At 31.4% G+C, this 23,169-nt stretch overlaps 3 protein-coding genes across 8 annotated transcripts in view; 1 reads left to right on the top strand and 2 right to left on the bottom strand.

Moving 5' to 3' along the window:
* The first annotated feature begins 1,435 nt into the window (after nt 1-1,435).
* On the top strand, nt 1,436-6,441 carry LOC130443603 (CTP synthase 1). Its single transcript, XM_056778360.1, has 8 exons — nt 1,436-1,948; nt 2,173-2,343; nt 2,398-2,780; nt 4,233-4,612; nt 4,787-5,085; nt 5,139-5,246; nt 5,349-5,567; nt 6,150-6,441. The coding sequence occupies exons 1-8, from the start codon at nt 1,783-1,785 to the stop codon at nt 6,239-6,241; spliced, it is 1,818 nt and encodes a 605-aa protein (XP_056634338.1). The 5' UTR covers nt 1,436-1,782; the 3' UTR covers nt 6,242-6,441.
* A 231-nt stretch (nt 6,442-6,672) lies between these two features.
* Nucleotides 6,673-14,264, bottom strand: LOC130443602 (DNA topoisomerase 2-binding protein 1-B). Of its 4 annotated transcripts, none has more exons than XM_056778358.1 (20): nt 14,071-14,264; nt 13,718-13,974; nt 13,470-13,612; nt 11,896-12,136; nt 11,543-11,811; nt 11,202-11,488; nt 10,928-11,010; nt 10,557-10,850; nt 10,108-10,222; nt 9,543-9,782; nt 9,289-9,480; nt 8,929-9,231; nt 8,563-8,727; nt 8,181-8,431; nt 7,975-8,106; nt 7,719-7,851; nt 7,583-7,644; nt 7,264-7,524; nt 6,977-7,200; nt 6,673-6,922 (listed from the first exon to the last, which is right to left on the bottom strand). In XM_056778358.1, exons 2-20 carry the CDS (start codon nt 13,802-13,804, stop codon nt 6,718-6,720), a joined length of 3,687 nt encoding a protein of 1,228 aa, XP_056634336.1. In that variant the 5' UTR covers nt 13,805-13,974; nt 14,071-14,264; the 3' UTR covers nt 6,673-6,717. The 4 variants fall into 4 exon arrangements, with proteins under 4 accessions (XP_056634336.1, XP_056634335.1, XP_056634333.1 ...); XM_056778357.1 differs by having other exon boundaries at nt 11,896-12,139; nt 14,139-14,257; XM_056778355.1 differs by having other exon boundaries at nt 11,896-12,139; nt 14,071-14,247.
* A 650-nt stretch (nt 14,265-14,914) lies between these two features.
* Nucleotides 14,915-23,169, bottom strand: part of LOC130443264 (sodium leak channel NALCN) — a 29,296-nt gene continuing 21,041 nt past the window's right edge. For 2 of the 3 annotated variants that reach the window (XM_056777809.1, XM_056777808.1), the window contains exons 22-27: nt 22,577-22,800; nt 19,351-19,487; nt 19,162-19,298; nt 17,687-17,843; nt 17,008-17,185; nt 14,915-15,283 (exon numbers count right to left, since the gene is read on the bottom strand). In XM_056777809.1, coding sequence (XP_056633787.1) covers nt 15,012-15,283; nt 17,008-17,185; nt 17,687-17,843; nt 19,162-19,298; nt 19,351-19,487; nt 22,577-22,800 — 1,105 coding nt within the window. In that variant the 3' untranslated portion in view covers nt 14,915-15,011. Of the gene's footprint in view, nt 15,284-17,007; nt 17,186-17,686; nt 17,844-19,161; nt 19,299-19,350; nt 19,488-22,576; nt 22,801-23,169 lie in introns of those variants that run through there. The other variant, XM_056777810.1, reaches the window with a different exon arrangement.

Genomic DNA, 23,169 nt, shown 5'->3' with positions numbered 1-23,169 from the left:
ACTTCTTTTAAGAAACGTAAGGTACATACATACATTCATTACCTGTTTTTTCTTTAATTTTATTATGAATTAATTTTATTTATGTAACCAATTTATTATTGAAACGAAAAATTTTCGACTTTGAATTTGACGATTCATGACCATTTGATGATTTCTTTTGTGTAAAATTTTATTTTCAATTATTACTAAGTATAAACTTTTTATTGTGTATTTTGATATCAAAAGACCAAAATAATTCAGTAGTAGGCATATTATATTTTCAACAGGAACCACCAATGGTCACTTCTTATTAAAATCCATTTAATTATTTTGCTTATCAAATTAATAAGTTTTCAGACTGATTAATTTCATTTAAATTAATAGACTACAAAGCATGAAGTATATTTTAATAACCGGAGGTACTATCAGTGGCGTAGGGAAAGGAATTATAACAAGCTGTATAGGAGCCATACTAAAAACTTTGAATTTTGAAGTAACTTGCATGAAAATTGATCCGTATCTAAATTGTGATGCTGGAACTTTTTCTCCTTGGGAACACGGTAAGTTTCTCATAATACAGGAATTAATGAGATAACAAATTCTAATTTTATCGACCTTGTATGTATATATATATACCATTTGCACCCGAAGGATCTATAGTCTCCCCTTTTTTGCTGTGTTACTGAAATGAATGGCTCTAACTACCAAAGATGTTCGACTTCTATTTCATACGCTCCCTGGTGTAATACTCTGGGGTTTCTTAGTGTCTCACACTTCGAGAGAATGTGGATAGAGGTTTCGTCCTCTGCGCAACAACATCTGGACGCTGCAGATACAATTTCTTAATATTGCATTACTGGCGAGACGGAACTGCTACAACCGGCTCTTAAAGCTATGTTTTAATTTGTTATTAAGAAAGAAGAAGTCTAATGGGCTTTTTTAAAGTTTAGCTATACGTAATTTTAGGGCAAGAGAGTAGAAAAAAATTAAAGTGATGGAAGTTTGAAAATAAATCTTTAGGTGCTTTTTCCGTTCATTTTAAATTTCTTTTAGAAATTAAATGCCTATCTTTAGGACAAAGGTCTATAATTTTGAAATCTGCATAATATCTCATCATACATACAATAAACAATAGCATGAGTGCAGTTATTTTTTCGAATTCATGTTTAATTTACAAAAAACAGAAATATTCATTTACAGAATCGCAAAATTAATTGACTAGTAATTCTTGTTAAAGTTTTACTCGGTCTGTGGACTACATCAGATATAATTTTTTTTTAGAATAACCAATAACAATATATTATTAGATTTATTTTTTAGTAAATATTGGCCAAACCGGTCCTGCTTTAAATATATTTTGAAACACCTGTTAGAAAATCAATATATAAAAATCAAAATCACTTTCTGGATTATGAGAATATTATTAGACTATTTAACGTTCGCAATTATTTAATGATGGTTCCACGTAGCCAAAAATAAGTAATTATTTATAGGAATTAACCGTCAAGGTTATAAAACGTCATATTCATGTGAGAAAAAAATTTCTAATAGTTTATAGGTTTAATTTTCTGGATCAGTCAACATCTTATAAACAAGGGAATAACTAGTATTTGTATATTGTGTAAAGGGGTAGTACGAACCTCCTGAATCCATTCCTGTTTTTATTTTCCAATAATTGTGTGATTGTTGGATATTCTGTGTTAGTGGCAACTATGCCGTAGACGTAAATTCTAGATATGGTCACTTTTCAGCATTGGCGGTCTTCTACGTAAACACGTGCAATTCCATAGTTTCATTACAAAAATGAAATACATTTTAGTAACAGGGGGTGTTATTAGTGGTATAGGAAAAGGTGTCATATCAAGTTCATTCGGGGCTATATTAAAATGTTGTGGAATAGAAGTAACATCCATAAAAATTGATCCATATATTAATTTAGATGCTGGAACATTTTCTCCTTACGAGCATGGTAAAAAAGCTAACACCATTGTGTTATAAAATAATTCGTAAAATTATTTATAAGTTTATTATCAGTTTTAATATCTTAACTTAACCTGTAAATTCATGAGTTGTTGCAAATACTGAGAGTAAAGTATATTTTTTTCGGGTCATTATTCTTAAATTATGTTAATCATATTACATCTCTAAGTCGTAAAAAATAGGTTTAATTTCAAAATGTTTTATGCATTTCAGGAGAAGTTTATGTTTTGGATGATGGTGGGGAAGTTGATTTAGATTTGGGAAATTATGAACGTTTTTTAAATATAACATTACATAAAGAGAACAATATTACCACAGGGAAAATTTATAAACACGTTATAGATAAGGAAAGACATGGTGATTATCTTGGGAAGACAGTTCAAGGTAAAATTCCAAATATTTTATTCAATTCAAATACTTGAAAATATTTTTTTATAGTTGTGCCCCATATAACTGATGCAATCCAAGAATGGGTGGAAAGAGTGGCCCAAAAACCAGTTTCTGCCACTGGAAAAACACCAGAAGTATGTATAATAGAATTGGGTGGAATAGTTGGTGATATTGAAAGCATGGCATTTGTGGAAGCATTCAGGCAGTTCCAGTTTAGAGTGAAAAGAGAGAATTTCTGTGTTGCTCATGTCTCTCTTGTTCCGCAACCAAAAACTACAGGAGAACATAAAACAAAACCAACTCAGTCTTCCGTTAGAGAATTAAGAGGTTTAGGTTTGTCTCCAGATATAATTGTTTGTAGGTCAGAACAGCCTATTGGACAAAGTGTTAAGGATAAAATCTCCAACTTCTGTCATGTTGCTCCAGAACAAGTAAGTTATGAAATACATAAAAGGGGGAGATTACAATTTCGGTGGCCCCTAAATTTGACCGTGGTTTCTAATAGAGTCCATCCCTGGGTGTATAGGAAAATAAAGAAATCCCTACACTTTGAGATATCAAAGATGAAAACTCGAAAAATGAGTTACTATATTATTTGGATTATGCTAACATTAGGTTAGGTAAGGCAGACATTAAGTGGAAAAGACAAGACAGACCACCAGAATCATTGTGGGTGAATTTCTCAGTATATGACAATAGTCATTTTAGCACCTTACTGCAAAGAGGAAAAGATCAGCCTTTTCTTCAAGGTTAACGAGAAGAGTAAGGAAGAGCTATTGCTCTACATATGAAAGTATGTCGATTCAGACATGAGCTGCATAGCTACAAACAGCAAAATATGTGGGTGTCGAGTGTTTGTACAGCAGTTCACAGTGCATTTAACAACAAACTATAGTGTTGGTGAATATGTGGACGAGGCGGACCCAACTAAATTATTAACGACTTGGGAAACCAAAATAGACTACTAAAACAGTTCATTTTATGCCAGATATCGCCTAAATGTCTTCACTAGTATATGGCACTTTATTTCTATCATCAGAACTATTTTGAGAGATAGTACAAATATGATTTGGGCTCTCAAATCATGCAGTTCATTGCCTATATTGAAAAAGTATAATCTGGCATCATTGATGGTGAAAAATATGGGGCTTAGAGTGATTTTGATCCACCCACGTTGTCTTTATATGTAAAAATATACATGCAGGCATTTAACGCCAATAGCTTGGAAGTGATACTTTACACTCTTTCCTATTTTTTGCTTTAATTTTCCAGTCCTGAATACCTTTCTCTCTCTCTCTTAGGTGTTCCATCACCTCTGTATAACATATTTTCCATGGTTTTCCTTTTTTTCTTGTTCCTCTTTGATCTGTGTCCATCATTTATTTTTGTTGCTCTTAAATCTGGTATTCCCCGCCGCTCTATTCTTTTGGATCTTATTTTTTCAGTTCTCCTCCAAATACATTCCATATTTTGTTATTTGTTTTTCTTAGCCATAATTCTACCTCTGCTTGATAAACACCCCAAGATATACATAACTTTGAATCTGTTCTAAGCTCATTACTTTTTTTTCATCCAGTTGTATTGGAAAACTTTTTATTGCTCCTGTCCTTTGTGTTGATGTCTGTTGTCATTATCTGCTGTTTCTATGAAGGTTGTAAGTTTCCTTAAGCTCGATGTTGAAACATAAGAAACGATTTTAAAATCATTAACATCCTTAATTTTAATTTTTTGACCTTTTATATCTTAGTCGTGAAATTTAAGGAGTTTCGACGTATCAATAAATATTTTAATAACTATGTTATTATAATGTTTTATAGTTGTTTAACATATTTTATGTTGAACAATCATAATGGTGAAAGACTTTTTTGAACAATTTTTTTTAGATTATTAGTATACCAGATTTAGCATCTGTCTATGAAGTGCCAGTGTTTATGGAAAATCACGGTATGGCAGAATTCCTATGCAGAAGACTACAGTTGGGCATTACTCCTTTACCACATATTAGAAAATATATGAAACCGTGGATAGAACTTGGAGATAGAATGTCTAACCTAAAACATGAAATAACAATAGGAATTGTAGGAAAATACACCAGACTTGAAGATTCCTATACTTCCATTACTAAAGCTTTGAGACATGCTGGAAATAAAGTTGGATTCAAAATTAATTTGAAATTTATTGAAGCATCAACTTTAGAAACTAGCATGCTAACAGACGATCCTGCTTCATATCACAATGCTTGGCATAATTTGTGTGTTTGCGAGTAAGTATTTGATTACATTCTTTACTATTATCTAAATATTTCAGAAATAATCAGTCCAAAATGTCATTTTGAAAACAAACTTTCCTATTTCTAACAATTACACAGTTGTTACTATGTGTGTATAATTGGGGAAGGATTGATAGTAAACTGGTGTTAAAATGTATCGTTTCACAGTGGTGTAGTAGTCCCTGGAGGATTTGGAAAAAGAGGTGTAGAAGGCAAGATTGAAGCTTGTAAATGGTGTAGAATCAACGATAAGCCTTTCTTAGGTATTTGTTTGGGATTCCAAGCAGCAGTGATTGAATTTGCTAGAAATGTATTAAACTTAGAAAACGCCAATTCCACAGAAGTTAATGAAGATACTACACACTCTGTAGTTATTGATATGCCTGAACATAATACCGGTGAAATGGGAGGTACCATGAGATTGGGAAAAAGAACTACTGTCTTTAGAAAACCTAACAGTATTCTTAGTAAGTGTTAATTACTTTTTTATGTGAAGTTTTCTGTTATGAATTTTTTTTAGAAAGTTTGTATGGTAGTAAGGATCAAATAGATGAAAGGCATAGGCATAGATATGAAGTTAATCCTGAATATATTGAACATTTTGAAGATAAGGGCATGAATTTTGTAGGTATGTGTTTGGAACCAGTAATTCAACTTAAAAATGAAGCATCTTCTACTTTTTTGTATGGTGCAAGTAGTACAATTAAAGATCTATTTGTATACTTTGCAGGTGTTGATATAGAACAGAAGAGAATGGAAATTCTGGAATTAGAGAATCACCCATATTATGTAGCTGTGCAATATCATCCAGAATATTTATCAAGACCCATGGATCCTTCCCCGCCGTTTTTAGGTCTTGTTTTAGCCGCCAAAGACAGGCTAAAATCATACTTAGCACGTGGTTGTAAATTGTCACCTAGGGAACCCCAATCTGACTATTATGAATCCGGTAAACTTATTAACGATTATATTCTTTTTTATGGTTTAGTTTATTATTAGATTCAACTTGGATATGGTCAATTGAATTATTTCACATTGTGTAATGATCAACATTGAAACTAAATGGTAAACAGAGTAATTTGGTTCATTGTTATAATGAATTTATTAAAATTTGAATTATTAGCAATTGTTCATTGACTTCTCAAAAACTAGTTGCTGCATAATGGAAATGAACTTCAGTGCCGCCTGCTGTTAGTTATGAAATAAAAGAGACTTGAGAAAATATGAGATTTCTTCTTGAAAAACATACAGTGAACGTTCTTGGAAAATGTGTGGCGATTTTAAATTCATGCATCTTTGCGGCAGTGGATTTGTTTATGATTAAGAGAAATTCCCCAAACTCAGCGAGACAAATTGAAGAGGGAATGTTTGTTGGCCTATTTTCTTATAATAGAAAGAAGTATTTAGATGAATAGCTAATTGGACTATTAAAAAAGATATTAATATTACTTTATAAAATATTGTTTATTATGTAATTATTTAGACTATATGTTATAGTTAATAATTGAAAATCTCTTAATTTCTTTTGTAGATGATGAATTAAACGAACTAACAGTGAAACAACTAAATGTGACCGATCAAGATGACAACAGCAGTGCTTATAGCAGTTCCAGTTTATCTTAAAAAATATTAATAAAATTCAACAAAAAACATTCATATGACCAATTTGTAAAGTATTTTTGCAGTTCAAAGTTATATGTTAACATTAAGTATAAAAATAAATTGTAAAGGTATATCATTACCAGTGAAATATTTATTTATGTTTTGTGAAACAATTTTTATTTTTTGATAAATTGAATAAACCAATTTTTTTCAATCTATAACTGTATTTTTTATTCACAATTTCAATTTTTTGTTATACAGCTTTTTTATACATTTTTCAAACAAATTGTATGAGATCTAATCACTATAATGAGTGCACACTCATTAAAAAAAGAGTGTGCACTCAATTTAATGGTACCTTTTATAGGTCAGCTATTGAAAAAGATCTGTAGAGTAATTTCTTTATCCCTGACGCTGATGTTGAGAATGGAAAGGATAATAAAACTCCGGTATTTATAAAAAAATAATTACATGTTTGAAAATCACTTTTTTTATACTTAATTTCTAGAATAATACTTAGAAAAATATGGTAAAATACAATCTCTTATATCTTTGTTTGGATTATGCAAGTGATCACTTATATACACTGTATTTACCAAATAAATCCCTTGTTTAGCAAGAGGAATGTAGTCCGAGAAATTTTCCACACTTCGTTGTTCTATAAGACAATGTGTGGCATGAATGGTGTCTTCGAAAGGAGGTCTAAAATATAAATATTTCATTTGACGGGTACATTACAACTAATTTCTCACTTACTTTATATCTACAACAACACCACCTCCAGCCTCGATGACTCTAACAATAGGATCTCGTTTAATAGCGACTACAATGGCTCTCATATCGTTAAAAGCCCCATAACCCCGTCGAGCTACCTCCTTTCGCCACCAATGCATCCTTTGCATTCTAGTTTCCGTATCTTTATCGTGCGGGATGGAAAACTTTCCCATTGATTTTGGATTACCGAACTCAAATTCCTCCTCCTAAAATTTTTAGTTACCACTCTTAGAGGTTAAATATGATGGAAATACACAATGGAAACCTACATTTAAAAATCTTTTCGCTTTTAATGAGTGTTCTAAATAAGATATATGTAAAATATATTTTCCGGCGGCCATACAAGATAAAGATTTTTCATTTCTAGCAGGTTTCGGACAAAGTAAGTGGGTACAAGAAGGATCGTAATTTGCTAAACTGGAAACTGTACCACCTAATTGTTCTAATTGATTTACCATTCTCGCTCTTTCTATATCGTCAGTAATACCAGAAAGTGAAAATATTTTCGATACATCTGTCGGCTGATTGTACTGAAATTTTAGAAACCTCAAGATTCACAATTACAATAATAAGTAGAATTTTTCTCACCTCTTGAGACCTAAAGTCCCATCCTACAGTACAAGGTTGAGAATTCAGTGATTCAGGTGCAGCTGAAACATCAAAGGAGTTATATGAGATATTTGGAATATGACATTATTATATTATAAAATAATTGGAATATTACCCGGTGCAGTGATGGTATTTTGAAAATTTCTACTTGGCCTTCTTCCACTAGCGCTCAACATATCTTCTAGTTGCTGAAGCCTACTGGCCAATTCTTGATTATCTGGTGTTTTGTCTGCTTCACTTACTGAAATCTGTAATAAAGAAATAACAGTACAAAGCCAACAAATAATTTATAAAAAAATAATTAGGTAGAATTTAAGATGACCATTTTGTTGAGATAAGTATTTATAGAATAATAATGAAGTTAATCTTACTTCTGGATCTAGTTCTGTGTCTGTATTTTCAACATTTTCTTGAGATTGTTCTCCACCTTCTTCGAAATTCAATTTGTAGTTTCCAATTTTGGATACTTTTGCAGCTAATTGACGTTTTATCTCAGACAAAGGCTAAACATTCAAATTAACGGTATGAGTATCAATTTTCGTGAAAGTATGTAATTTTTAATAAAAAAAAGGCTTACCGTACTTTTGTTACTTTTGGGTGAAGGTTTATCGGGAAATTGTTCCAGCCAATACTCCCACTGTTTTCTAAGACCGGGAGAGGGGTTTGGTGTTAAAAATGCCCCGAGAGGAGTTTCTGGTGTTTTTACAAAAGTCCATGGCGGAGGTAAGTTATATTCCTTAGTCTCTTTCGCATTGCGGCTTTCGTTCAAATTACTTTCTCTGAATTGTTTCATTATTTTATTCACAGGAGTTACTTGACTGAATTTTTCTAAAATAATATAATTCTGTAAACATGGTAGGAAAGTTTTCGAAATTAAGTGTATCTAAACTCTTAAATTAAATGCAACTTTTAAAGCAAAACAAGTTTTTATCGAATACCTATTAAAAATTAATATGTACCTGCACTATTTAGAAACCGCTTATGATAGGGTGTTATATCATTAACAGATGTTAGCACTTTTTGTTGCTTACTGGATCCTGCAATATCTGTAGGAGTTGATACTGTTTTCAATGATTCAGTAATAGTTTTAGTTTTTTGGGGCGTATTTTCAACTATATCTGGAGCTAAAACCAACAAATATTTTAGCAAATACTAGAGTAATTTAGTTGGATTAGGAGCACACTAAGTTTTCAATTAATGAAGCTTTGGAGGGAAAACTGATAAAAATTATAAAACAATTTTTTAAAAATTTTAAATTTGATTAAACTGCACTCACATTTTTAATATACAACTATAGAGAGCTATATTAAACATTATATACTTACCTGAAGATTCTCCTAACAGAAAATCTCCTTCATAGACTTTTTTTCCAGTTTTTGCACATTCCAATAGCCAATCTTTATTTACGACAGGTAAATCCCATTTCAAGGCGGCTGCATACTTTTTACCATTCGCCTCGGAGCTAACTAAATGTGTTGATGGATAAAGTTCTTTTCTTTCAGATCGTACTCTAGCAAACTGTTCTTGAGCTATTCCTCCTAGTGCTTCAATTAGATTCCTGAGAAATATTCTTTCTGTACCAGAGTAACTGCTAATAGTAATTACACAATTTTCTAATGGTTTAGCATCTACAAACAATATGGTTTATTACATTAGATTGAATATAGAAATTCTAAACTACGAACCTGATATGTCAAAGGGTCGATGGTAATATGAAATGGTTAATATAAGTTCTTCGTTTCTAATACAATCACTTATAAAAAGATCATTGACTACTTCTGACGCAGTGTGATGTAATTGGTTTTTATTGAATATTGGAACAATTGCATAATCTGGTATTCCTTTATATGTTTTAGACACTACATCACCCCCTAGATCTAAAAATAGTAATTAAAGTCGTTTTTAATGAAAATAGACCAGTTTTTAAATGTTTTCTCACCAATGATCGACTGCCTCAATTCCACAAATTCCTCTTCTTCAAATCCAACAATGAGAAATTTTAAATTTTCAAAAATTCTATTAATTTCGCTTTCAGCATCCTGTGTTATGGATAACGATGATTGTTGTGTTGAAGTTTTAGACGGTTCAAATTGCGGCGTAGATTTTGGCAGATCTAAAACTTCTTTAATCAAGTTTGTGTTATCAACGCCATCCAATAATCTTCCTAGAGTATCAGATGCTGAAAAAAAATTAATTTACTATACACTGAATAGTAGGACACATAAATATGGATATATAGTAGGAAATATATAATAAGGAAGTACCAACTACATTTTTACACTAAAAACAGTATCAAAAAAAAGGAGATGCCCAGAAATAAATAGATAGATCAGATAAAGTAGGAACTAAAGAGGATTGACTTTAGAGAAAGGAAAATGACAAAATATAGAGGAGGAAATGGGTACAAAAAGCATTGGAATCCTCATCTAACACATGAGAAGGTACAAGGACAAGTGGAGTAAAGTTTTGGTATTTTGGGTAAGTATATATAAATTACTACTTACTGTTTTGTGTAGGTATTTTTTGTAAAGTAAGCTCGTTCTCCATTTCTTCTTCAGCATTTATCGCATTAATTTCTTTTTCAGTAACTGTTCTATTTGAACGAAGAAGACTTAAGCCCTAAACATATTAAGCAAAAAAAATTAGTAATTTGTGAAAGGCTGTAACTAGTCTTCTTTTAAAGATGATCTTACTCTGTTTTACAGTTTTATGAAGCTCAAATACTCAACTTCAAGAATATGATTTTTCACAAAAAATAAAAATACTTGAATTATGTGTAAATTCAAATTTAATAAAAAATCATTTTCCAAATTCATCAAATGAGAAACTACAAAAAACGACCCTTTAGAGTTGAGCTAGGTTTTTTTACATCAAATAAACATTTGAAAGGGTAAGAGTTGAAAAAAATTTGTTTTGAAGCACCTGAATGTCTAGTAAATATAAATGTACTCACCTTTTTACTTAGAGGAGATCCCAAATGACTATTTTCCAGATCCGTGGTAACTATGAGATATTTATCTTCATGTTGTGGATTTTGATCATCTATGCTATCTATTAGCCATTGTATCGAAACCAAATGAGCAGATGAATTTTTATTTTTAATTATAGATACTTCATGAGAGGAAACATCTCCGACGATAATGTGTGTAACTCGATCAGAAAACATATCATAGCGAGTTGCGCCACTTAAATTTATTATTTTGTTGAGTTTTTCCACATGTTCGGGGTTAAAACCGGTTAAATATACCTGTTTAAGAACGGTTTATGACTTATAAAGGCAATCATTCTGTGTTATATAATAAGAATTATTGATGTTTAACATACCGAATATCCATCTAAGAATTGTCCTGCTTTTTTGGCTTTTTTAATGTCCAAATTTTTTACCAAATCGTCGTAGCATGCTTGTACTGAAAATAAAATCTCATTTGTCTAATAATATTCAAATATAAATAATATTGGAAAAAGAAAAATTCACACTGCAACTACAAAAATGATTCATAGCACCTGTGGTTATTTACACATTTTACAACTTTATAGGGAAAAAAGCTAAAGGTGTTATAATATTTGAGATACAATTAATTATAAACATTTAATTTACCTTTTCTTTTGGAATTTCCTGTTTTTTCCACATCCAATGATGTGAGACTCAAAGTATCTTCCACGCAAGTCTTCTGGGACAAATTTGGCCCACCAATGGCACTCAATATAGAAAATTCTGGATTTACATATTTATCAGTCTTGGTAGGTGTAGAAGTTTGTTTTTGTACTTGATAAAGAGTGTGAGGTAATGCGTAACCTTTTTGGACACTATCTGTTACCCAATTTATGTTGACACATTTAATGTGAGGACATTGTCGAGCAGCTTTAAATTTTTCACTTCTTGTTCTATAATAATAATGATAGAAAAATATGAGTTGTTAATAAATGAAATACACTTACACATCCCCGTAGCAAATAAGAATATCTGTAGTAGCTAAAGTGAGTTTTCCACTAAAATTTCCACCATTATCCTTGATGATCTTCTCAATTTTATGTTTTTCTGCGGTATTTGTAATACCAGTCGAACTAATTGTTAGATTATGAAATGGTAAGCATGTGTGTGTTTTAAATTGTTCATCATCAGCATGAACATTAACTGATTGACTAACGTTCCAAACATCGTCAATCCAAGAAGGACACATTAGCTTAATTCCTGCTTCGGCGGCAACCTAAATCAGTAATAAAGTATTATATATAAACTATAAAATAGCAAAAAACTGTGTTTGTGACATATTCTTTAAAAACGTACTTACCAAATATTTCTCAGATTTGGCACTCCCAGTAACTAAGTGAGTATTCTTTTCCACCAAACTATCAGTATAGCATCCTCCCATTTGTTCTATTTTGTTCTTAATACTCATTTTAGCAATCTTAGACATATGAGAGCATGTGACTATACAATTATACATAGCTACATTAAAAATAGGCCAATCATAGTTAGGTATTGGTTTTCCTTCCATCAAACAAATAGAGACAGCCCAAGGACCAACAATCCTGCTACAAAAGTTGTTGATTTCTCTAAATATCAAATGATAATAAGTAATAAAAAAAATTTAATTTCTCTTAAATACTATATTGCATATAAATTTTTTGGTGTTAGCTTATTTATACAATATTTACTAAATACAAAAATGTTATTCACAAATAAGCATTGAAAGTGCAGATACAAAAACAAACAGTGTAATTGTGAGGAGTCTTGGTGTAATGGTAGTAAACAGTGTGTTCAGTATTAATATCACCAATTGTTCAAGAAATTTCACAAATAAGTCAGAATACAGATAAATAAAAGCAATTATCATATAATATACATATAAGTACGACAGAATTTTCTTGAATACCATTCACAACCTGTGAGAATTATAATGCTCTTCTGATTGTTAAAATGTACAATATAAGAAGAGGAAGACCAAAAATGAGATGGATGAATTACCAGATAGTGCTCCAAGTCAGAGGACAGAATGCCTATGGTGAAGAGGACAAGGCTTAAACTGGATAATAGTGCCGCATTTTAAGTTAATGTAATTAATGTTGTTTTATAATGATAGCTGACACATTAGCATATAATTTTCTTATTGAAATTTAGACAAAAATAAAACAAAAACTTACTTATGCATAAATGCAAGTCCTCAGTTCAATAGTTTGCAGGAAAAAGAATTTTTTTAAATTGTGCTTTATTTCTAACATACAAATATTCAATTATGAACATAACTGATGCATAAAATGAAATAACTATCTCTTAGTTTATGTTCTAGGAAAATATGTTATTATTATCAAGAATTGTATATTGAAACATCTCAAATATCTATAAAAATCTCATGTCACAATTTTGATTAAATTTTATATGTGTATTCAGTATATCTGACAATAGGACCATAACTAATTTTTATACCCCTAAGTATTGAGGGTGATTGACCTCAAACATTTTTTTCATTTATTGTACAATACATTCAGTACTAAATTTTCACCCTTCCACCACTAATCCCTACTTGTTAATAGAACTGTATATTCTTTAACAAATGATCCCCGCCGGTGTCACTTCTCACTGAGTAAACAGTCTCTTTCCCTGATATACCACATACTCACAATATTTTTATACCCTAGAAATAATTCATATGACCAAACTATGTTTTCCAAATCATCTAAGAATAATATATATAAAATAAAATGATTATAAATTGTTTAAATGAAACTGATCAATTAAATAAGTTATCACAGGAATTTTTCCCTTTTCCATTGCAAATAGAGTTGATAATTAGAAATCTTAATACAATCTGTTGCTCATCTTTAGATATATTTATAACTTATTTGAAATAAATTGTGTACTTACGCGCTCTTAGTATTTTGCAATTCTTCAAAAAGTTTCCCCTCAAACTGTTCAAATACAATAAAATCAGTTTTATTCAAGTTCAATATTTTAAAATCTGATTCTCTGACCCATGATACATTGGTGCTAACATTCTGCTTACATACCTTGAAAAATCATAGTAAATTATCAAATACCCAACCTACTTTGAATTAATTTGATAGGATTACAAGTAGTTAGTTTTTTAATTATATATACTTTTTAAATCTTACCTCATAAGCTTGAAGCATAGTTTCAGAACTTTCATTTTCATCTGAATATTTGTCGGAGCAAATAAAAAATATACGAATGCTCTCCATGAGTGTTTAAAGAATGAAATTCAACAGTTAATTAATTATATTTAAATGAATGATTTAATAACAAAACTGATTCTACATTATAGGATTATTCTGTTAATAATTCTGATGTTTAGTATAATTATTGACCACAACAAAGATTCATTAGAACTTCTCATCGAAATCTTATCACTCTGAAAAAAAAAATTCAAATTGCAAAACTAAATTTTCCGTGTTATTTTTTGTGCATTGCTATGAATCTATTTATGTAAGGTTAACTTTTTGCTTACCATTCCATAAATTTATAAAGTGTACACCAGATTAATAACAATGAATTAGAAAATGTTATTTCATTTACCTATTTATTAATAAAATTCTTTAAACCAACAATTAATACAGTTCTAATATTTTCTTCGGATTTTTCGTTTCACATTTCAAACTTCAATATAAAAAATCAATGTTGCCACATTACTTTTCATGTGTCACATGTCAGACTTGAGGTCTGAAGATTAGATCATACAAGACCATAAAGAGCCAGAAGAATTAATTTGATACTATGGATACGTTCCACTTAATATCCGCAACGGTTGTAACACCCTTTAAGCACGAGGATATTGCTGGCGTCAAATGAAAGGTACCCTTTACGTCAAATTACCATTTATTATGACACTCGTGTCAATTAATACGTGTATGTATACAGAACTAAATTGAGTAACTTGTTGTTTTCAGCAACATGTTTTCATTCCAGATTTCAATTTTGAAATTTAAATAAGTGTAAATGAAATGATCACTCGTGTATTAGGGGAAGGTACATTTTAAATGTTGGCATCCACTGGTAATCGTTTATCAGATTTATTGTTATCGAAATCAGGCAATTGTTTTGTAATTTCTTACTGTATTGAATTATTTTTAATTGGGATTGACCCTATTTTTGGTCATAAAAAATCTAAAAATTCATATTTTCAATATCTTATTTCATTTTATTAATTTTTTTGGAGCACCTAAGATAAGAATGAGACCTAATTTTGAAAACCTACATTTCTACACTGTCTTGGTCATTATAAAATCCGAAAACGGAAAATACAAACAAAAACTGATAATTTGGATTAAATTTTGGGTCAAATATAAAAGAAATTTATTTCCATAAATATTTATTTCTAGTAAATAACAATACAATATTTATGTAAAAAAAATTCTACTTAAAAGAGCAAATCCAAGAAAAAATTCACATCTATTCTTCATCGCTAGACGAAACATAAGCTAATTGTTCATTCCACCAGTCTCTGATTTCATGTAAAGTATTATTCGCTTTCGGCACAGTTGTCTTGCTAGTAAAAACTTCCCTCGGCATACGGTTCTCTGAATCATTTAAATGAGACAAATTTTTATTAACTGTCGCAGATGACCGACTATTTTTCTTTTTCGGTGCGATCCTCTCTTTCTCTTGCCTTGCTGAAGGATCGGATAACGTAGGAGCCAGAAACTTACGACCCGAACTGCTACCTAAAATAGAATATTAATTTTTTTCAATAAAGAATTATTGAAGAGAGTTTACCATTTTGATGTTGATATTTCGGAAATGGGAAATCGAAGCGAACTTTCTAAATAAATTAAGATCGTGCAGTTTGTCGTCCTCACTTATCAGCTTTCTTTGAAGATTGATCTATCCAGTTCGTCTACGAAAGGTTTAAGGTCAACGCTGGTGTTTCCCAGGAATGCATCTTGTCACCTACGCTCTTTCTCCTGTACATCAACAGTGTACTCGACAAAACTGCAAATCCAATTTATAGCTTCGCCGACTATAGCACCCTGGTTCGTCGTTCGAATCAACCACCTCAATAAACTTGTCTAACACCCAAATACGTAGACAGGAACAGATTACTATCATTAATATCGATCTTGAAAACATTCTGGAGTGAGGTGGAAGCAATCTGATTGAGTTTAATGAAGGAAAGCCCCAGACTGTTGTTTTTATGAAGCTCAGCTAAGAATTTGATCCTGCCTGGACGTAAAATTTCGCCTTCACCGCAAATTCGTGTGGTGGGTGTAAGTTGGAATCAATATGTTCTGACATAGTCAAGTGCAGTGGTGGATTTACATTAGGGGCAGTCGTGGCAAATGCCCAGTGCGACAAAATTTTTAAAGTGAAAGTTTTTAGTTTTATCAAGATCACTCAATAAATAATTAATTAATTCTATTATTTCGTAATTTTCTGTTTAATTGATAATTCATGAAATTGACTTCATATATTATTTGTGAATTATAGTTTTGGCACTCTCAGTAAAAATTGATAATATATATAATAAAGTCTCTGCAATAAACTAGTTATTTTACTTTTGAAAAATAAAATATATGAACTATAAGTAAAATTCCAGTATTGGGGCAGACTTTTTCCGGTGTCCACGAGCGGCATTATGTTCAAATCCGGCCCTGGGCACGTGGCCGATTTAGCCAAAACAGTTTCACAAAAACATGGAGCTCTCTTCAAGACCAAAAAGCTATATATTCCGCAGCAGCTTCTAATTTTCTACAAGGCCCAGATCTTTGGAATATTGCTCGCACATTTGGAGCTCGACTCCTAAGCATACCCTGAAGATACTCGACTCAATATAGAAGAGTGCAGTTCGAATTATAGGCGATCCAGAGTTGACCAGAAAATTGGACAACTTAGAGCATAGAAGAAACTTCTCCGACTTCACTCTGTTTTACCGTTACTACCACGGTAGATGCTCGTCAGAGGTGTCCAGCATAATCCCGCCTAGAGCAGTTTTTACAAAACGTACTTTATAGGTAGTCGTGGCTTATGAACACCGAGTTCGCCTACAGAAATTCGATTTATCGTTATTTATTTCCTTGGAGAAGAGCAAGCCTGTGGAATCAGCTATCAAGGCACGTTTTTCCTGAATACTACAACCTACAGAAGCTCAAAATCAATGTCCACAGGTATTTCCACACGACAGGCATCATTCGAATTACTTGAGTGTAAAAGGGTTTGTGTTTGCTTCTTACATAATTTTGAAAAGACGAAAAAATTAAGTGAACATCAAATCCAAATATAGTTAAAAACAAAGAAAAATATCAGCACTACACAGGAATTTTAAAAAAACGCCATTTGTAATAATTTAGTAGTAAATATGATATTTCAATGTTTCCCTGTTAAGAAAATCTTATCCTTTTGAATTAAGATGTATTATAATTTGAATAAATGTATTTATTTATAAATTTACCTATGCTGTCCGATCTAGGAAGATTTGCAGCTTTTTGTTTCTTCGCTTCGTTTTCTTTATTCGCATCTGTTTCATTTTCTCGTTCTGGACTAGCGGATTTATTTTCTTCGGCCGGATCAGGCATCGATAATGCTTCATTAGTAGCTCTCAAACCTGCTATCAAACTATTTTGTTGTTTCTGAAACACGCAATTTCGATATAAGTGAACAATTAGAACAATACAAAATTTAATCATTTTCCTACGAGGTCGACAACCAAAACAACAAGTCCTAGTATTCGAAATTGGTTGCATGTTCACGATTTCAAAAGATTCAACTTAATCTTCGAACGAGTACGAGCATTTTTAAAACGGAATTGAGCTGTCCACATGTGCGGGTATTACATATTCCCCGTTTTTCTGCGTCTCTAATGTTATTCATTGGTTAACCAAGCTCTGTTGAAGAGAGCTCTTTAAAGGTTTGGTGAAATAGATAAGATATAAGGCTAGTAAATCTCTATTCTTTTTTATATCAAACCTAATTCAGATAAGATCTGATTTCAAGCATATTTTTGGGTAAATTATACAGTCTCAAAGCTTAATTCTCCTTATAGGAGCTATCTTACTTAGAAATCCATTACCCCTGATCGTAAAACAAATCTATGCTCAGATTCGAAGCGAGTTGAATATATAGATACTTACACTTGTCGACCTTATTTTTTTCAAACATCCTTCTAACCACGTACGAATTGTTTGTTTGGCCACTTCTTCTTCTATAATATATTCAAATTCTTCTCTAGCTAATAACTCTTCTAACTGTAACGCTTTCCTTATATCGACAGATCGATATGATAACATGCTGAAAACAAAATTTTTTATTTACTTATTTATTAATAAAATCACAACAATTTTATGCCTAACTAGAAAACGTCAGTAACAGTGATCATTGGTTGGTGGTGGAATCAGCAGTAACACAATAAATAAGAAACCTATAGAATTAGTTGACAAGCCATGTTGTAATAGTAGGACTTCAAATTAATATTGGAACACCCTAGTTTTTAATAATTTGAAGTTAGTAACAGACTTAACTTGTCATATGTCAAAACATTGATGAGCTAGAGCTAATATTTGTTTTTATATTTCAATAAAACAATAATAAGTGAACCAGAAACAGAACAAATAAAATGAATTTAATTTTTATACAAATTTTAAAATATACCAAGTACCAGCTGTAATTTAATCAATAAGGTATCTATAGAATGGCCAAGTATAAGATAGACCAAGAGTAAGTGATAGTAGGACTTTAAATTAATGTTGGCACGTCCTAATTTTTAATGCTTTGAAATTATTAACATATATAACTTGTGATATGCCCAAGCAATCATGAGCTGGAGCTAATTATTGTTTTCATATTTTGAAAAAACCATAATAAGTGAACAAGAAATAACAAAATGAGCTCTATTTGTTTATAGATGTCAAAAACTCCAAGTAAAATCTACAGAATTACCAATCCTAGTTTAAAAACCGAGTATATGATAATAGGATTTCAAATTAATATTGGCACGTTCTCATTTTTAATGCTCTGGAATTAGTGACAGACTTAACTTGTCAAATGTCAAAAAAATGATGAGTTAGAGCTAATAATTGTTTTTATATTTTAATAAAAGAAAAAAAATAAAAACATCAATACAAGAAATAACAAAATTAACTCTAGTTGCTTACAAATTTAAAAATATATAAAGTAAAAACTTAATGCTCTGAAGCTGGTAACAGACTTAACTTGTCATATGTCAAAACCATGGTGAGCTAGAGCTAATAATTGTTTTCATATTTCAATAAAAGAAAAACAAAGAATCTAAGAAATAACAAAATCAGCTCTAGTTGTTTACAAATTAAAAAAATCTGAAGTGAAATCATCTGTATTATAACCGATAAGGAGTCTACAGAATTGCCAACTCAAATTTATAACACTCCTGGGTTAAAAACCTAGTATGTGGTAGAAGGACTCCAAATTAATATTGGTATGTACTAATTTTTAATGCTCTGAAGTTAGTGACAGACTTAACTCGTTATATGTCAAAACAAACAAAAGTTTCTAAGTTGGTGTAATTTGCGGATACCCACTGTAACCATAAGGCGATTTTATCTATCAATTTTCCTAGAAAAGTTTATCTTACTTTATAACATCATGGAAAGTAACATCTTCTCCGTTATGAAGTCTTTCCAATTCGTAACACATATGTTTAAACAAAAGTCTATCTTTCTGTGGATCAACTTCCAATCTACCTTTTAACAGTCTTAATATAAATTTAACCTAAAAAGAATTTGTTACGAAAATATAAGAATTATCAGATAATTGATCTCACCCTTCGCACTGGGATAACACCCCGTTGATGGATATCAACAACATTCCAAGTATTCTGGAAATTTCTTATATCTGCGTACGACAAAAGAGCGTCTTCTTCGTTGGAGTAAAATAAGGAAAAGTTCTCCATTATAATAGCTGTAACGTAAAAAGTAGTTACATAGAAGAGTAATTAAGTCAAATATACCAGGATAGAATGATAAAACTGGTGACTATTTTTGTAATAATTAGAAATATGTAGAAATCAGTCAAAAATCTCTTAAAAGTCTTTTTATCTTTGTATGAAGAAGGTGTTCTTTTTTTTAACAGAATAAAATAGAGGAAAAGTACGTAATATGATTTATGGCCTATTTTCTCTTTAACTTAAAGTCACTACCTTTGTTCAACCCTTATTAGTGTTTCCTCGTAAAAATATGGCGGAATATCTTATGGAAGGTGCACCTACTGGAGCAATATGGGCCTGCCATTTATCTGGAAGAATTCAGACGGATATTTTTACACAGTGGTTTTCACATTTTATTAAATTTAAAAAACCAACCAAAGATGAACCAATTTTGTTAGTGCTGATGGGGATTTCATGGCACCATTAAAAATCTTTACGCTCACGAAAAAGAGACTTATTTAAAAAACAACTCTAGAAAAGTTGTGACACACAACAACATTTGCTCACTATTTGGAAAAGCTTATGTTTGGGCTGCAACAGTGGAAGCTTCAATCAATTCCTTTAGAAAAACAGGTTTCTTTCCTTACAACAAAAATGTCTTTTTGGAAGAACAAAACCCGCCTTCACGGGAAGGAACTAATAATGAAAATGAGAGTAATTTAGATTTGGCTCTGGATATTTCCAAGTGTGAGAAAACCATAGCAATTCCCGCAGCATTATCAGATTCTACCAAGATCAAGTCTGATAAAGGTGATTTGTTTGTCTCTCCAAAAGAGGTTTGTCCAGTACCATCAACCTCTTCAAATTATGGTGCAAATTCTAATAAAAGGAAAGGTAAAGCTAGTTAAATAACATCTACGCCAAACAAGAAAAACTTGGAAGAATCAATTACAAAGAAATTATAAAAAAAAAAACAAAAATGAAAAACCAAAGTCTTCAGGAACAACGGATACAAAATCCAAGATTAACAGTACCAAAAAGGATGAAATGATATCAACTAGCTCAGATTCAGAAGATTCCGTACATTATAACGACTCGACTGATGAAAAGGATAACAATGATGCTGAATGTTTGTTTTGTCAGGGAAACTTTTCCGAAGACACTCGAGGTGAAAAGTTGGCTAGATGTACTGCTTATTTTATGTGGTGCCACCAGGACAAAAATCAAGAAAAAGAGCAGCTTCTTTTACGATTAGATTCAAGTATTGTAACAGTTTTAATCCTTATATTTATTACTTTTTCCAGAATAATAACAATAATTTTATTATGGTTCCTCTCCTTATTTTTCTGTTTTCTAGGTTTTCTAATATAAGGCAGTTTTTTATTAGGAGCCCACACTATCTCATATTAGGAGACCAATTTTGAAAATAACAAAAAGTTACTTTTTTAGTTTTTATTGCTTTAAAGAAATAATTATGCATTTAAGTAAACTTATCTTTCGTTTTTATACAAAACTATTTGAAAAAATTAAATTATTTCCCATTTCTTTCACAAAAATAAAAAGACGTGCCTTTCCCCTAATATACAGCATACAAAATAGTCTGCCATAAGACACACAAAAGAGAATAGTTAAATATAAGTAAATAGAAACAATTCCGCACTAAAATCAGCAAAGTAAGAAATACCAGGGTAGAATGATAACAACGTTTTAAATAAGTATTGAAAAATTGGTACTTTTTGTCCACACTTTTAGATGGGGGTGAAAATTGCAGCCTGATATTTTCAAACGAAAAAGATTTTTCGTTGAATACAACACAAATATAATTGTAATAATAAAGCATGCAATACCAGAGTAGAATGATATTAACTATTGATGGTTTTAATTGAATGTCTAAAATTATTACTTTTTTTATTAATTGATACTGAGATAAGTGGGAATTTTCATTTTAATACAACATCACTCAATAAGTCGTGCGACTGACGCACAGATGGCGCTGCTATGATCAAATCCATATGACGTTTATGAAGTACCAGCTTTCAAAAGACTATGTGTAAGATTTTATGATATTTCGATTAGTCAGAAAAAAGTGACAGTCATTTAAGTGAAGCTACTTTTGTTATTTTTAAAACAATGGATACAAAAAAATTTCGTGTGTTAATTTATCATTGCTTCTTGATTAAAAAAATACTGTAAAAGCTCAGCAATGGCTTCAAAATAATTATCCGGACTCTGCTCCATAGAAAAGAACCGTTTATTATTGGTGTATTGAATTTAAACGTGGTCGTGCAGACACCGATGATGGTGAACGTTCTGGTTGTCTAATAGAGGTGGTTACTCAAGAAAACATTAAAAAATTCCTCAAATTGGTTATATCTAATCGTAATAAGCATTTTACCATGAGAAAGCTTTTTTCAAAGTGGGTGCTGCTTTTACTCATAGTCGATCGAAAACAAGTTGATGAATCAGAGCAGTGTTTGGCCATGTTTACACTTAATGAATCAGATTTTGTGCTCCCTAATGTGACAATGGATGAAACGTGAATCCGTTACTTCAATCCGGAATCAAAACGATCATCATCTGAGTGGACTGCAGCCGGTGAACCACATCCGAAGCTTCCCAGTCAGCTGGGAAGGTTATGGATTCAGTATTTTGGGGTAAACATAGATTATTGTTCATTGACTATCTCCAGAAGGGAGAGACAATCAAAAGTGAATACTACATAGAGTTGTTGAATCGTTTGAACGCAAAAATCAAGGAAAAACGGCCTCATATGTCGAAAGAATGCAGCCATTCACACGATAGCCACGATGATTAAATTGAACGAATTACATACACTTTAGCACTGCTTCCTCATCCACCGTATGGTCCAGATCATGCGTCCAGTGACTACTGGCTATTCGCTGACCTCAAAAAAACGCTCGCCGGTAAGGAATTCAGCTCAAGTGAAGACAAATCCTTCTACAAGCACGATATCGAGAAGTCAGAGATATAATTCAGCAATGAAACCAATAATGCATTAAATACCGGGGTAGAATGATATTAACTATTGATGTATTTGGATGAAAATTGCAAAAATTACTACATTTTTGATATAGTTCATAATTTGTATAAAGAATAGACTCACCCACCAATAAATTGAGAACTATATATGTTATAATGACGTAAAATGTGCAGAAATAAATTAAAGACCCATAAAAATTGCCGCAATCTGTTTGCCAATAGTTATCGGCAGGTGTACAAAATGGTGGTTGTATCATACAATCGTGCATTATCTTGTTCCAATCTTCGCCTGTTACTATTCTAAATAGCATTGCAACGCCGGTTACAGGAGATTCGAAATTAGCTCTCCTAAAATATGAAAAAATACGATGAAAGTCAAATAATCCTAGACAATCCAACAACACTACTAGAAATTTTTCCTGATTTCCTTGAGACATCGTAAGGACCTTATCAGGTTAAGACAAGGTTAGCCTTATTAGTGCAATTCAGACGAGGTCTACGCTAAGATCGCATCAGGATAACCATATTTAAAATAAATTAATTTATAGTCAGATTTTCCTGATCATGTCCTTACAAGGAACCTCTCAGGATCACCTTACTGGAAAAAAAATATTTCTCTTTAGGTTATTTCCATTTACATCAGGATTACCCTATTTAAAATACTATATAAGGCAATCTTAATAAGGACATTACAAGGTAATCCCGATCGATAGGACA

Source organism: Diorhabda sublineata, chromosome 4 (genome assembly GCF_026230105.1).
Source record: "Diorhabda sublineata isolate icDioSubl1.1 chromosome 4, icDioSubl1.1, whole genome shotgun sequence".
NCBI lineage: Eukaryota > Metazoa > Arthropoda > Insecta > Coleoptera > Chrysomelidae > Diorhabda > Diorhabda sublineata.
Note: the sequence above shows the minus strand (reverse complement) of the source record. Positions and strands in the feature narration are given on the sequence as shown.